This window comes from Pseudopodoces humilis, chromosome 10 (assembly GCF_049639895.1).
Source record: "Pseudopodoces humilis isolate 2021_Gansu_Grassland_sample_001 chromosome 10, ASM4963989v1, whole genome shotgun sequence".
Taxonomy (NCBI): domain Eukaryota; kingdom Metazoa; phylum Chordata; class Aves; order Passeriformes; family Paridae; genus Pseudopodoces; species Pseudopodoces humilis.
In genome coordinates this window covers 20,074,114-20,090,497 of record NC_142209.1, presented here as the reverse complement: position 1 = coordinate 20,090,497, position 16,384 = coordinate 20,074,114, and the positions used below count along the sequence as shown (strand labels likewise).

Genomic DNA, 16,384 nt, shown 5'->3' with positions numbered 1-16,384 from the left:
ACACGTGTAGTCTTCTCAAAAACATGAAGCATGAGCAGAATGTATTTGGCAAAGCACTATCCTGAAAACCATCAAAATACAACCTTCCATTTTCCAACTCTCTTTACAACTTAGTTTTTCCACTTATACTGTATGTAACCTCTGAAAGTTTATCTTTTGATTTATACAGTAAAGGAATTTCCAGAAAAACCTAAATGTCTTCAAATCTTTAGAGCTGTTATCACATTTCTCAACTTGTAATGTACTACCACTTGCAGTTTACATTTCTAATCAATTATTTTAACTAAAACTACCTTCAATATGGTTACAAATTATCCCAGGATATATTCTTCCCACATTCACCATTACTTTGAGATAATAACTGTATTTACAAATTACTGTCAGCACAACTGAATGTCAAAGATAAGGGATTTTTTGTGCATTATGACCCAAGAACCTTTCTACATTCAACTATGTCAAGGCAGCACTGAAATTCAAATAATAAATCAAATAAAGGAAATTTAACATCTACTCAAAGATGTCAAACTGGACTTCTGACATGATGGGTATTTTAGGTGCACCATTTGTCTATGAAGTACTATGAGTACTTATGAGTACAAGTTCTGAACCCACGCTTGGAATTCAGCAGTTTAGTAAAAGCTTCCCTTCAGTGTAGAAGCTGCACTAAGCAGCACCCGTTTGATATATCCAAATTGAAAGTCCAAATTCAATGGGAACACTTATGGGTAATCCTGATCAACTCCATACAAAGGAAATATGAGAAGCACTGAACACCTCCCCTTTAAGGAGTGCTGAGAAAGGAAACACTAGCAGAATTTACAGTTCAACATTATCAAGGGTGATTCTAGCAAGAGCTGTTTTGTTTCTTGTTCCTACTACAATGCTGAGGAATCTTTTGAAAACACTTCTGTTTTATTATGGAATCCTTTAACTGTATGTCAAGTCCACAATATAGGGGAATGACTTTAAATGATAAATTTACAAATTCCAGTTGTGACATATAGATCATTTACTAATGATCATGACTTCATGTTTAGAGGGAACTGTTAATCATGAGAGACTTTTTAGAGTACTTCCTACTCAAAGCAGTAGTCCCTGAAACAAGGGTCTGAAAAAGGATATGGACTTTGCCACTGTATTTCTGAGTCAGAAAACAGGAAAATATTCAAGTCACTGTTCAGTGAAAAATACAGTGAAGCGTTCTCTGGGATTAACAAAGTCATACCACACAGTAGGAAGCCACTTTGAAAACACTATTATTGTTTGGATGGGCATATTCCAGAGTGTTTCAGCATTTTTAGATCACTCATACCTGACTACGTATGAGAAAATCCGAAACACCAATTGCAGTACTATAGGCAACTTGGTTCAGCTTGACACAGGGATTATCAAAACAGTTTTCTTCTTCAGCAGCAATGATAGAACTGACTGGGCTCAATGAGTGTGAGTTTCAGTTCAACTCTCTCTAACAATGTTTGGTGAAATCTGTGCTGTGAAAAATCTGAGTCATCAAAGAGCAAGTGCCTTATAATTCCCATCCTCTGGCACAAGTTAATGGGGACACAGGATTACAGTACTACAGGAAGCACAAATGATACTGGAAAGCCCGGAGAACACAAGAATGTGCTGCTGGACAGCCTTCCTGTCCATCAGGCCTTCTACTACTTAACATTGTTAATGAGATGGGGAAAACCAGCACCATTTAGCATTACAGCAACTCCAGCTGAATTCCTCTTCTCTAAGTGGCTTTAAAGAGAAATGGTATCTACCACATCAAGATTCCACAGCAAGAAGTTCTCATGATTTATAGTCAAGTTATATAGGTCCAGCCATCAAGAGCTCTCCTTCAGGCAAAGAACTCAATTTGAACTAGAAAAAGGAATTAAGGTGAGAACTGCCCTCGTGTTTTTTCCTCTTGTTTGACTGTCTTGGCATTTTTTACATTTTGCATTTTAAGAGCAACTATTTTTATTTCTCAATGTATTTTTTTGGCTCACACTCCTCTTTGGAATTGCTCCCGTAAACTATCCCAACACCTTATAACTAGCTATTATTTAATCTGAGTAAGTGCAAGACTAGTGCAACCCAGACTTTGCTTTCCAAGACAGCAAATTAGAAAGATCGCAGAGTGCCTGCCAACAAATTACATTATTTAAAAAAAACTGAAAGCCACCCACGAGTTTGCATTTCAGAATGTGAGCCAAACTAAGAGAGACAGTAAATTGAGAATAGCTGAATGAACTCGGAAGAAAAATGGGAAGACCTATCATCTTAGAAATCAAATATTTGGAGTTTTAATTTTCTTAGTCTGATACACTGGAACTAAATATTCATTATATGTTTTCTGTAGAACTTATCACTTACACTGTGCCAAAATAAAGAATAAAGAGTTATGTCTTGGAAAATAATTAACAATACAGTGGAAGGCTGCTAAGAGGAATTAAGTATTAATTAAGTAATAATTAAGTTATTCTTAAATTTGAATGCTTTTAATATTCCATGGGGAAACTGAGTGCAGCTGGAAGATGGCAGAACAGCCACCAAACCTTCCTATGCAAACAAATATAAATCCCGAACCAGAAGCTGCTGTATGTCTAGTCAGAAACACCTGGGAAAACACTGGCAATTCCTAAGTCCACTGGTATTCAGTATTCAGCCCTCCATCACCTACAGTATCCATGTCAGGACACCAGGACAGAACATGACCATGATTTAACAGGTAATGACACCTTCTGCCAGTGCATAAAAACCACATACTCTCTCCTTATACATAAAACAATTAAATAATCAAGTTAACCAGCACATTCCTTTATTTTCTATTAAAAAAAGCTACCAACAATATACAACCTGCAGTTTAAACACAGCTCTAGAGTGCTGCAAAGCAAAAGCTATTTTAAAAAAGGCACAACATAAATGGAAACTAATCATGATGCCTTAGTAACATGTAACACAGGAAGAAAAGTACAAGAAAAAAAATTATATGTAATCTGAAGAAAATTGGGAAACAACTACCAAACAAGAAAAACAACAGTTTCATAAAGTATATCAAAATGGAACTTCAAAGTTAAGAAATATACTTTAAAATACTCAGATTGAAACATTTAAAAGATACTGTTTCCCAATGATCAAAGACATCTCATTAAGTTTGAAGTATTTTTGTAAAACTAATTACTAGCAGGAGTACCATGAAATGCCTGAAAACGACACAAAATTAAAGTCTGTTTCTCAGCAGTATTTGGTTGAGAAGACACATGACTGTGCATTTCAATTTTTTTTGGGTAAAAACCCCCATCTCATCCAGCAAAATACACAAGTCTCCTAGAACATTCCACTATGCAAGTGCAACAGAAAAAAAACCCATAAAAAAACAACATAAAAACCCCTGCACGCTTACCCATTTTTTTGTAGTACTCCTCCCAGGCCTTGGTATAGTCAACCTGCCCTGCTGGTGCTGGATTTGGCTGATCTCCTGAATTACATTAAAAATAGTTAAACTGAAATTACTGGGATTTGTTTCACACATAATCTGAATAATCAAGTGAAATTTTCAGTAACAGTCCCACATGACAAGACTCAAATCTGACACTATAAACCTTTCTGGTACAAGCTACTACAATTAGAAACTACTAGTAAAAAAGACATGTTTTCAAGATTCAGGAAGTGCATACCACTAGCAATACAAAATACTGAAATTCAAGTGGTAAGCCTCAGCCAGGCACAAAAATTAAAGTAACACAACTAAAAACCACAACTGTAATTGTTCTAAACCCACTGGAAATGATGCAACCATTTAAGCAAATGACAATCAACAGCTTAGCTCATTACATTTTTATTTATGACAGCTCTGTGTAGTCATTAAGTCAGCCCACATTGCAACAGAATTCTCTTTGGAGTATATTCCAAGATGAATACATTACCCTTGTTACTGCTGAAATTAAGAAAAGCAATATTGAAGGCCACAAGCAATAGTTTTCCAAGAAAAGCAGCTACTTAAAATAAATTTGTTGACATGCAAGGACAACAATAAAAAATTATAGGATATTTACACCTCTTTCAAACAGAAGTATGTCCATTTCACTCAGTATCTACCTTGTCCATTAGTTTGGGTTGTAGCTGGTCCACCAGGAGGGGCTGCAGGTGGTGGCTGTGCTTGCTGCTGATAATAGTGAGCGTAATAAGCTGCCCACGCTGCTGAATTGGGATCTGTTCCTGGCTTACCTAAGAAAACAGAACGTAAGCATTTATAATAGTACTACTATGGACAGAATGCTGTCCTCAATTAATCCTACCCTAGGCATTCTTATTTTCCTCCAAGGAAAAATCCATCTAAACAAAATATCCACGTACATCCTTTAACTTTTCTTTTCTAGCATAAACTTTTGATCAGATTTCAGACCAATGTACTGTACAAAGTATACTTTCATAGAGCTGGTGAGATAAAATAATTTTAGAACCTTTACTAACAATGCCACTTATTAATCTTACATGTGATAAACAGACACAGATTTTTCAAGTTAAACAGTCATGTTAATAAATGGTAGCAGCAATGAATCATTCTAGCACCAAACGATTTCAGTGGTTTTACTTTTGTTAGAACCTCACGCTAATGACACTGGCACCGGTGGAGGAGGCATGCCAAATACATATTTCTGAAACAGAAGAATACAAGACTTACTAGGTATTTGCAATGCTTGTCAGTTAAACTTTAAGGTAACAGTAAAATAGAGAAACATACAGCATTTTAAGAACCTGAATCCCCATACACGGCTATTAAGCATCACTGTTTACTTACAGCTTTTTAGTATAAAAAATAATAGAAACAGCTGCATCTTCTGCATCTATCTCCATGGTTCCTTATTTTTACCTACATCTAGGTAGGCCAATGATGCTGCTTCCTAGGGTTTTATTTCTCTGTTTCTCACATTTAGCCTCTAGGAATGGCTTATTCTTGCTGAATCACAGACTGATTATATTACCAGACTGGCAATCCACAATACCTGAAAATCTACTATTAGAGAACATAATATGTTTTACACAACCAGCATATATTTGCAAACAGCATTTGTAGTCTTAAAGAATAAAAGTATCTGTAAAGAAATGCAGCCAAGTGAGGAGAGAATTTTACAAAAGGACATGGAAACAATTGATACTTTAGAGTAACTATACATAAGAATGGAAATACAATCCTCCCTAAACACAGAACAGGTAAGGCAGTGAGCAGTGGAAGAAATCCCCTGAAAAAGGCATTCAAGAAACCCAGAACAACAAATCAATGCTAAATAAAATCCTGTGACAAAAGTCAGATGTAACCACTTCAAATCCATACAGAAAAAAATATTAACACAATACTTTCTATTTTAAATTAAACTGCTTCCATTACCAATAGTGGATTTTTACTAACACATCCTATATTCTAAGGTTACCTGCAAACACCAAATAAGACATTGCTCAGTTCCCCCGCCCCTCCTTCTCCTTAGCTACTTCTCTAGAGTAGAAGAACAGAGCTGGTTTAATTAAATTTCCAAAGAAATCTGACTGTAGTAACTAGCTCCACTTTCACATGACAAGGGCAAGCATGATTATGAAGAAAGCACCTCTGAAAAAAGACTAAAACCTAACTAAAAACTAACCATTTGCTACACTGGAATGAGTAACTAAGTGGAAACTGTAGAAAATTCATCCAAAGAAATGCTGAACAAAAGAAACACCAACCTCAACTGCGAATATGAGAACTTCCATTAGATTTTTAAGAGAAGTATTTATCAAAAAAACAGTTACAGAATCATCAAGATGCCATCAAGGGAGTATTTTCCATTTTTTCTCATTTTTCTCACACAGCCTTTTATGTAGATAAATAACTCCATAAAAATAAAAAAGGTGGTGGGAAAAAGGCTGTAACATTTTAGCACTGGTTTTGCATTAAGTACTTTTGCTATGCTGAGACTAAGTCACTTTGACCCATTCTATTTCTAAATTATGCCAGCATGATTACATGCAGAGCTACCTTGTGCAGAAGTCTGGGAACTGAAACCAGCAATGGTTCTTTGCAAAGACATAGTACGACATACATAGAGGCCCCTTCTCCACTAATGGAAACTATGGCAGGGACAGCGGCTATCAGAAAATATCTGACATTTATAACAAAAATAAATTGGGATCTTTTGGCTCAAGTTCTGAGGAAGCTGCACCTCAAACAAATGAGGTACAACAGACTCAAGCATCTAGTCTTACCATGCCTTCTGTGGCTGATGTTCCATTTCCCCATATCTTCCAGTCCAAATAAGGATGTAAACTTAATAAAAAGCAGGATACTACAACTTTGGAAGCTGTAATTAAGTAAGAACTCCCTGTCTCGACAATGATAAATAAAACCAAGATTCTACAATGATGGGTTTCAGAAGAAAATACAAAACCCTTACATGGAAAAGCTCAAAACCCTAACTAGTTTTACTGTATTAGCAGCAATTCACCAAGATTTTAGCCCTCAAAATGGACTTAACAAAATACACTGGTGTATCACACTTTTAAAAGTAATTATAATAGAACAAAGCCTAGAAACATCATAGCATTAACTGCAAAAAGACAAATCAGTAAAGACTTTTCAAAATTAAATACAAAGTGATTTACTATTAGAGAAAGAAAATACATCCTTATTAAAGAACTTTATGCAAAAACATCAAATTTAAGAAAATGGAATTGCACAAAATCAGTGAACCAAAAAGTATCATAAATAGTGATGCAGTATCAGTAACATCTGTAAAAAAGCATACTCCAACCGTAACAGTTAAAATTCAACATTTCACAAGCCACACATGGAAAGTGCAAAACATAAGTAAACTGACAAACAGTGAAAAAAAGCCAGAAAAACAGGAGCTTTTCAGTTTTCTGAGAGTAACACAAGTGAATGGTACAATGCATACTTGTAAGGACAGAACGGATGTACTTGAAACATACCAACACTACAGCACAGCTGTGCATTTCTTACCTGGGTCTGGTGGGTTTGGTGGCTGCCAGTGTGGATAAGCATTTCCCCATCCCTGTGGAGCATATGGAGCTGGAGGACCACTATAAAAGATCAGATCATACACACAGAGTGAAAGGCAGTCCCAAGGTCACCCCATACAGAAGTCAGCTGAAGCAATACTTACTGAGGTGCAGGACCAGGAGGGCCTGGGTTATAAGGAGCTGGATTATATGGTCCCATGGGAGCACCAGGACCTGGTGGCCCAGGAGGTCCATGGGGGCCAGGAACAACACCATGAGGACCATGGGGAACAGGTGGACCCAATGGATTCACTGGACCCTGTAACAAGGGTAGCATAGAGAAGAAAATACACCCTGAAGTTCTCCACTTTTCAGCATTTTAAAAGCATTTATCTGAACATTCAAAGAACATCTAAAAGATTTGACTGGCTTTAAAGACAGTTTGCTGCAGAAAACAGGCTATTTAAAGTTTGATTAGGCTTAGAGCTAATTAAAGGCAGCTGCAGCAGTAACAGCAACTAAAACACTACATTTATTTCAATTCCTTCGTGAGGAAGACAAAGATTTTACAAAAAACCCACTGATTTTTCCACAAGTTGCACTGAAGTCCCCACAGTCTAACAAGACTATCCGTTTAAAATAAATCAATACATCTAAATCTGACTAAGCCTGCTTGTAAGATTAGGCAGAAAAGGCCTCTAGTAAATTTGATTACGTGCACACACACGCCAACACAAAAGCGCAGGGAAACTGAAGGTGTAACCTGGATTAGAACTTTACCCAAACATACTGAGACTGAAAAACAAAACCCACAATTTAGTATCACTGACATCTTTGAACTTATAAATTTTTTCATATACACAAAATTGGCATTCTCAAGAACACACCATATGATGTTGAAGACATCAACTTGTTTCCACTTCAAGATTTTGTTGTATTACTTTAAATCCAGATTACTATTACTACCAATTTATTATCTGATTAAATTAATCTGGGAAGTGAAAGGAAAGAGAAATCTCCACAAAGGAGAATTGCTTTCAGGTCTGTTTAGTTTTAATAGTAAACAAAGAAACAGCTATCCACTCACTCCAATCTTTTCTTCTATAAGTTGTCGTGCATAATCTATCTGCTGGGGTGTTCCACGGATAGTAAACATCTTCATGTTTGGATCCGCATTAGGTGGAGGATTTCTCTGAAGTTCTATTCTAGCACCAGATTGTTGGCTTATACTTTTAATAGTTTCACCACCTACAATGCAATATAGAGTTTTTATGACGTGCATCATAGCAAAAAATACACATCAGAGAAAGTCAACTGCATGGAAGCCAAAAAAGACATGAAAAGGCACCTATTCTTATGAGCCTTTCAAGAACATTCTAACAACTCAAATAAAATATCTTCAGTGTAATATAGAGGTTTAATGGCAATAAACTAATAAAATAGATTTTTTTAAGATGACAAAAATGTTACTCAGAAACAGCAGCAAAGAATTCCTACAATCTTGTCTGTATTTTTCATTTACGTTAACATTTAATAGTAGACATTAATAACAACAGACACACATGTTTATCAGTAAATAGGAACTTAGAACTCAACCTCCCTATACAGGGGCAAGAAAGCCCAAATGACAAAAAAGCCCCACAGAGGCAGACAAGGTAGTTAAGTCCACAATTTCTTGCAGCGCACCAAAGCCAGAAATCTAAATTCCCTGAACTGGCTCCTAGTCTCACAGGATCCAGAGAAATAATATGTACCATTAGTAGATACAAAGTCTTCAAAACAGGGTAAATTAGGCAACAAAAACTTTTAAAACATCACAGAAGCACAGAAGTATTCCGAGTTGGAAGGGACCACAAGGATCATGGAGCCCAACTCTTAAGTAAAAGGCCCATATAGAGACTGAACATACAACCTCAGCGTTATTAACATCATGCTCAACACACATCTCTGTAGCACGGCATTTGTCCTAACAGAAAAGCTGAACTGTTTTTGAAGTAACATACAGATATACATATATTAGCTATATTGCCTTTTCCAATGATTAATCCAGTTTTGCCAGTAGGGACAATAAAATTGAACTCCTGTAATCCACCAGGAGGCCCCATGTTCCAGTTGCCTTGGCCTCTACCCCTTCCTCGACCACCAGGTCCTGGCCCACCAGGGTTACCAGCCTACAAAGAAGCAACAAAAAATAAGCATTTTCTATAAAACTACCATAAACAAATAATGCAAACAGGTTATATGACATCATTGTTAAGAAAAAACTGATTCACTACTCAGACAACTTTGCTAGTTAAAGCAGTACCTTTTATGGAAGACCTAAATTACATTCTAAGAAATGTTCTGTACAATTCTGCATAGAAAAGATCAAGGAGGAAAGTATATAGAAGCAAGAAGAAAATTTCACACATACAAAGATGTGATTTCTGTCTGCCTTCTATAAATGCAGTAGTGGGGCTCATCTAACAATAAGCTATTAAAGACTGATTTACAACCAAAAATAAGAGCATTATCAGCTATTAACACAAAACAGAAGCAGCAGCTCTAAAACTGGCCACATCAAGAAATGCCATGACTTTGAATCAGTATGGTCATTTGCAAAACTAACTGTAAAAGTAAACATTCATATTGCAAACCAAACTCTGAAGTAGATTCAAGTGGCACAATTATTTTCTTTAGTTACACACACACTTTTTGAAAACTTTGGACCTTTTCAAAAGGCGGGCAGGATATTTTTAACACTGAACAACGTTACCCAACCTGAACACTGCGAAGGAGATCTGTAATAATTTCTGCAGCATGCTGACATCTGTCAGGAGGCCCTGTGATCTGGGCTATTCTATCTGGAGTTGTTCCATCATCTGGAATAAAAATGAACTATTCCAGTATATGCAATTCAGTAGATTTACATTTAAGTCACAGAAAGTTATGAACGTGTTACAAACCTGGCTTAAATTGGATCCTAACACCAGCATCATTCTGGATCTTTTTAATCATCTCTCCATTTCTTCCAATAACAATACCTACAGCAAATCGTGGTATTGGAACCTAAAAAAAACCCAAAAACCAAACAAGTTGTTGATGACACAGATATTCCTAAAAAATCTACACAATGAAAGGGTTAGAATTAGTTAGAATTGTAAACTAGGGCAAGACCAATACCACTTCAGACCTTTTCAAGGATAAATTTTTTAGTATCAAGTCACAAGCCTAGCACATACTGGACTAAACCACTGAAAAGAAAGTGATTCTATGCTTTAGAAGTTCTCATAGTGGTTGCAATTACAGTGAATTTTATGTTTCTTAGAATTAAAAAAAAAAAAAAAAAAAAGAATTTAGAGAGTGTCATAGATGCAGATTCTAGCAGATGAAGCCTTTAAGCCTCTCCCCTGATGATCAGAACGGTTACTAGCTTGTGACTTGCAGTAACAGCTGAACTTAAGTTCTGTAAAGGTTGAACTCCAATTTTAATCATGTTGTAACATTATATACTTGGCCATAAAATTTACTTATTTGATAAAAACCTCCAGCTACTTGAAATTGTTCGTAACCGTGGGCAATGTAAAGTGAATGCTGTCCATCATTTAGTGTCATAAATTCAGCAATGATCAAATAATACTTACATGCCACAATCACTTTTGAAATCTGATTAAAAGCTGTCAGTGGTATTACCCAACTTAACATTTTATTAACATCTCAAAATACAGTAAACAAGTTTTTCAACCATGCTTACGTCTATCCCTTCATTTCCTCCTATTCTTGACCCATATTCGTTGCGCACCTCTCTAAAGCCACCTTGATCACGAATTAACTCCAGCACCATTTCCTTGGCTTGCTAAAAGAAGAACGAAAGTTTGTTTAGGTACCGCAATATCAAAACAGATTTGAAAATGCTCTGAATTGTGATGCACTCCTTACCTGAACTTTATAAGGGTCTCCAGTTATCCTAAGGGGCTTGTCTGCACCAGTGTTCTGCGGACCATCTTGAATCATGACCATTTTGACACCTGCCCGCTCCTATTTGACAAAAGGGAGGTCAATACTCGCTCAAATCCAGATTCAGTACTACCATATTTAAAAGAAGATACATATATACCTGTAATTGTTTAATTGTCTCTCCACCTTTCCCAATAACTAATCCTGCTTTACTTGCTGGAATCATAATTTCTTGGACTGCATTTCCAGGTCCATCACCATGATGAAATCCAGGTGCAGGTCTTCCCTTTTCAACTATCTGATCAAGTAATCTTTTTGCTGACCTGTGAAAGAAAATACATATTTATAAATACTTATTCCCACAAGTATCACTTGCCCACAACTATGCTGCTTGGCAATTTTTTTAATCTGAAAGGTTTCTGAAAAAGAATTATGGTTGCTATCACTAAGAAATATGAAGCAATCCCTATCAATCTGCAAAAGTAACTTGAGAAACTAACTGCAAAATAATAAAAACACCCCAATACTGGAATACAAATGGTGGTCCTTTACCAAATGTATTTAATGAAGTCACCTCCTCAAGGTCCCTGAACATAGTTAAACTCATCAAAGGTTAACTAAGAACTAAAGCTGCCGCTTAATTCAGCATGCAAAATAAGGACATTTGTATCTGTAACCACTAGCGCAACAGTGGACAAAAGCAAGTATATATTCACATGTGTCAGGTCAGCTGCCATCAGAGTAAAATCATGATTACAGTCCTGACATCAGTTAAAACAAACTTACTGAACAGATTCTGGTGTTCCAGTTAGCATACATGATCTTTCTGGCAGGCCTCCACTGTCTGCAGTCATAAAATAAAAACAACTTATCAGTAGTGTTAAGTCAGAAAAAGATTATGAAATTAATCATAATACACAAACTACGGGATTTTCATATCCAATGAAACAGAATAATCAGTATAACAATTGCATTGCTTTAGCCCATCATAGTCATGATTAGCACAAAAAAATGAACCTATATCTTAAATGAAGGCTCAGGCAATGAGAAGCAACGAATAATCTTCTAGACTTCCTACCAACCACCCCCCATTCCCCCCTGACAAGTTAAACCCCCCCACAAATAGTTACCAGGTGCAATCTGTATTTTACAGCCAGACTCCTGCTGTATGCGTGAGATCTGTTCTCCACCTCTGCCAATTACTTGGAGGAAAAAAATACAGAAAGATTATTTGTATTAACAGCATCTGCTAACATCCCCCACTATACCACAAGAGCACACTCATACTACTTACTGAATCCAACCATCCCATCTGGAACTTTGTACTCCTCTGTCATCACAGACCTAGAGCCAAAGTTAAAAAAAAGACATGACCATCCAGAGACCAAACCATATATCCTCCCATTAAACTAAAGCAAGCTACTGCCCCACAATCACCCTGGCTTACTTGCCTCCCATTAAGTTTAAAAGTCATTATGCAAGCAGTGTTATACATAAGCTGACAACACACAGAAACGACACAAAAGGTTCAAGTGTCATACAAATCAGTTGAAAGTTTTCCTTCATCCTCTTTATTAACAGATGTGCAGTACAGAAAAGGCTACTCTAGCATTTTAAGTTTCATCTGCATATCTATCAAAGCATGCTGGAAATTTTGGTATGTCAGAACTGTCCAAAGCATAAGAGTAGTAGCTGGATCTGTTTGTTTAGGCAAGAAATGAGTGAAGAGAACAATGAAGTTGTAACAAATGTTTAATAAAATAATACTCTGAATTATTTTGTTTTTAGGTCATTCAACTTTGCTTTTTGTTTACAAGATGGCATCACCCCTTTTTTCTTCGTATTTGGTTCCAGCTTCTAGCAATGCTACCTGCTGAAGTAGTAAAAACCAGGCAACATGTTTTCTTTTTATTAAACTCTATCCACAGCCCAGACTACGGAGAAAGAAAGAGAGAGCAATGTAGGTAGATGATAAGTGTATAACTTGGGACTTGCTAAAGGCTAAATTTCAACAGATCACACTAAGACAGAAAAAAATGCTTCATGTGTTGATACCACTTTTCCAGAAAATCCGCTTGAAACTATTTCAATAAAAATTTTATGTAAGATGTAGTGTAACTCTTACCTTTGTTGCTGATGCATCGGTGGTAGCTGATTTCCAAAAGCTATAAACAAACATTGTTAAAATTAAATTCAAACAAGTAGAATAGTTTACAACTAAGCTTCTCCTTTGATAACAAAACTCAACTGTATCAAATTTTTGTCCAAGCTCACTTTTAAGAAGTGTTATCAAAAGGTTTAAAAATGATAAAGACTCTGAACTGTTGCTACCACCGCTGTCAGTTTTACCAAGCAGACTCCCACTGCTTCAACAAATTAAGACATGAACCCCCAGCCATTTTTTGTATCTTACTTATTCAAGTGTCACCTACCAGAACACTTTCAAACTGTTGTTCTGACAATGTTACACTTGTTTAGTTTTTTTGGCAACAAAATAAAAATTACTTACAGTCATTCTGGGGAGCAACTTTCTTAGCATCTGGTTGATCTGCAAAATTAAGATTTTTTAAATTTTTTTTGCCAAGAAATTCAGGAAGTGTTTAAACCTTTTTAGTGTGAATTGTAAATTTCCAGTGTATTTTAGCCCCCTTTTTTTTCCTTTCTTTCTTTTTTCTCCTCCAATTTCAGGGAGTTGATCATCTGAATAAAAGAAAGAATCTCACGAACACTCAGCACTTGGTTAGTATAGCTGAAAAGATGTTAGGTTTTTCCATGTATCTATTCAGTTTAACAAAAGGCAGCTTTCAGAACGCACTGTATGTAGATACCCAGTCACTGAAACTCAACTAAGACAAGGAACAAAGTTGAGCTTTGTTGGCTGCTCAAGCTAATGATGCTTCTATAGTAAAAAAGAAAAAAAAAATCAAATCCATACAAAAATCAACAATAGTTAAAAAAATTAATTCTGACAATGACCACAAACTAGACCAAACATCTGAAAATACAACAGTATCATATGGCAATGCAATCTCAATCTGAATGTTGATATGAAATCCCTATCCAAATATCAAGCATTTCATAAGATAAAACTTAAAAAAAAAAAAAAGAGCAGATTCAAAGCAACTACATCACTTCTGTCCAAATCCTTTCTGTACAGTAGAAATAAAAGGCATAATGAACCTATATCTGAAAAAGTAATACTTCAGATGCTTCCTTCCCACCCCAAAATAAAGGCTATATGAACCACCATAATTTATGTGCAGCAAAAACTCAGTCACATATTGCAAGAAATATTTGTGTCAATCCAGAAAAGATCCACTAGTTTATGTCATGTTTACATACTAAACACAGGTAATAAATAAAAATTCCTGCCTTTAAAAGGAGAGGGCATTCCCTCCCAGTGTGTTGTACTGCTCGGACTTGTCCAAGAGCCATCTACACATAAAATAAAAAGAATACATTACATATATCATCTGAAGCATCATTAGCTCATTTTTGTATATTAAAAACCTCACCTTAAATAGAAAAAAAACCTTTATTGTAGGACACAAGAATTCCTGCTATAAAGCCTTAGTTACATCTTGTAGACTGAGTTTCAATCCTCTTAAAGGAAAAAAAAGACATTTCTCTTTTGTGAGACCTATGACAACATTTCAGCAAGCTCAAAGATTTCTTCCTGTAATTTAGCTAGGATTTTGTGTGTATATTAACCATACCAAACCCTGTTAAGTTCAATGCGGGTACTCCATAAGAGAAAGAAGACAACACACACGCATTTCAGGAGAAAGCTTTACTGCAGTGTAAGGCAAATCCAAAAAGCTGCAACAAGTCAAGACTTAAGTATGATCTTATCAGGGCTCCCACATGCTATAGGCTGAATTATGAGACGACAAAAAGGTGTCCTCAATGTAGAAAATTTACTTTCCTGTGTTTTTTTTTAAAGTCCTATGCTTTTACAATGAAACACATAAATACTTTTATTAGAGATAGTGCAGTAATAAAGTTACCAAAACAATCCAGCTTCAGGAGCACTTCCTGCTCTAATTGTAATGTACGAGTTGTAACCAATCCCACGAAACCAGAAAAGACTTAAATGACACCTGCATAAGCATTTTGCAACCTGAATATTTCTATAATTTTCCCCAGCATGCATTTTTCTATTTGTAGCACTTAAACCACATTTAAAATACCGTCAAATAGGCTTACATTCACCTCAGGTTAGAGCACAACACTTTAAAACTTTCCCACTAAACTGAAAATGAAAAAATATGTCGTGATCTATGAGGGGAACAAAATGTTTTAGTGCTCTGCTATGGGAAAAAAAAATGAATCCACAAACAAAAACACCACCTGCAACCTTTATGGCGCAGTGGCCATACTCCACAAAAATAAATGCAGCAGGAACGAGTGCGTACCTCCATCCTCAAGAGGTCTTTTCTGCCCTCCATAACCGTAGTCGTTTGAATTCATTGCTGTGCCAGCATCTCCTCCAATTTTCGCTGCAATCTAAACAAAAGGTATTTATGAGCCAAGATAAAGAATAATCAATTCTGCCCATGTTTATTCCACATCTAAAAGATATCAGGGATTTAAACAATACGCATTAAAACGACCCCAAAGAATTAAATAAAAGGACAAAACCATGAGTTTTGCTCATAAAGGTTTTCTTCAATGTTTTAGAGACTTGTGCTAATCCTTCAACAGTAGAGCCTCCTAAATATTCCTCGCCTACTGAAAAAAAAACCCAACGAGAACTTGGCCTTTAAACACCAAAACCTTTTTCCTAAACAGGGATTTTCTTTCTCTACGCGCTCTTCGCGAAACAATGTGGTATCTCACGGTAGGGCCTCAGCGGTCAATTTCAACACCCGCCTATACTGGGCCTTCAAATACTGCCAAAACCGCGACCGCTTATTAACAGACAAGGCGAACGTTTCGCCTGAGAAACGATGAAAACATCGCCCGTGGTGCAGCAGCTACAAATAAAACTGCGGGATAAAGAGCTTCCGCAAGGGCCGCCCTCGCTCCGCAGGCCGCGGCGCTGCCCAACCGGTCCGAGCAGGCTGCGGGCGCCGCAGGCGCCACAACACGGCCCGCGCCGCGGAGCCGCCGCCCTGCTGTCCCTCCGCCGGGCCGGGCCCGATAACGCGCCGCTACTCGCCCGCCGAGATTTCGCCTCCCCGCCCTCCGGGAAAGACCCCGCGGTGTCACTCCTCTCACCGCCGAATCCCCTCGGGCCGATCCCATTCGCGGCCGATGGCGGAGTTTGGCCACAAATACCTCGCGGCCCAGGGCGGGCAAGTGGCGCAAAGGGGGCGTGGGGAAGGGACAAAGCTCCCCGCAATACACGCACACTGGCGGAGGGCCCCCCACTCCCCACTGCCGAGTGCGCAGCGCCCTCACTGTTCCCGTGGCTCCGAGACCACGGCCTCCAGGCCCCAGGACCCCATTGATTCGATAGAGG

General features: G+C 37.3%; 1 protein-coding gene across 17 annotated transcripts in view; it reads right to left on the bottom strand.

Annotated features, from left to right (window-relative positions):
* The window catches only part of FUBP1 (far upstream element binding protein 1), a 33,900-nt gene that overhangs the window by 17,288 nt on the left and 228 nt on the right, over positions 1-16,384 (bottom strand). For 14 of the 17 annotated variants that reach the window (XR_015773332.1, XR_015773333.1, XR_015773334.1 and 11 more), the window contains exons 2-18: positions 15,336-15,426; positions 13,430-13,468; positions 13,046-13,085; positions 12,215-12,264; positions 12,051-12,122; positions 11,707-11,764; positions 11,081-11,243; positions 10,903-11,001; positions 10,718-10,819; positions 9,930-10,032; positions 9,745-9,845; positions 9,014-9,155; positions 8,072-8,232; positions 7,149-7,303; positions 6,986-7,065; positions 4,090-4,218; positions 3,395-3,469 (exon numbers count right to left, since the gene is read on the bottom strand). Coding sequence is in view for 10 of the 17 variants with exons in the window: in XM_014250671.2 (XP_014106146.1) it covers positions 3,395-3,469; positions 4,090-4,218; positions 6,986-7,065; positions 7,149-7,303; positions 8,072-8,232; positions 9,014-9,155; positions 9,745-9,845; positions 9,930-10,032; positions 10,718-10,819; positions 10,903-11,001; positions 11,081-11,243; positions 11,707-11,764; positions 12,051-12,122; positions 12,215-12,264; positions 13,046-13,085; positions 13,430-13,468; positions 15,336-15,426 (1,660 nt within the window). In the remaining 7 variants the exon portion in view is untranslated. Of the gene's footprint in view, positions 1-3,394; positions 3,470-4,089; positions 4,219-6,985; positions 7,066-7,148; positions 7,304-8,071; positions 8,233-9,013; positions 9,156-9,744; positions 9,846-9,929; positions 10,033-10,717; positions 10,820-10,902; positions 11,002-11,080; positions 11,244-11,706; positions 11,765-12,050; positions 12,123-12,214; positions 12,265-13,045; positions 13,086-13,429; positions 13,469-14,292; positions 14,356-15,335; positions 15,427-16,384 lie in introns of all 17 variants that reach the window. The other 3 variants (XM_088060291.1, XM_088060292.1, XM_014250674.2) reach the window with 2 other exon arrangements.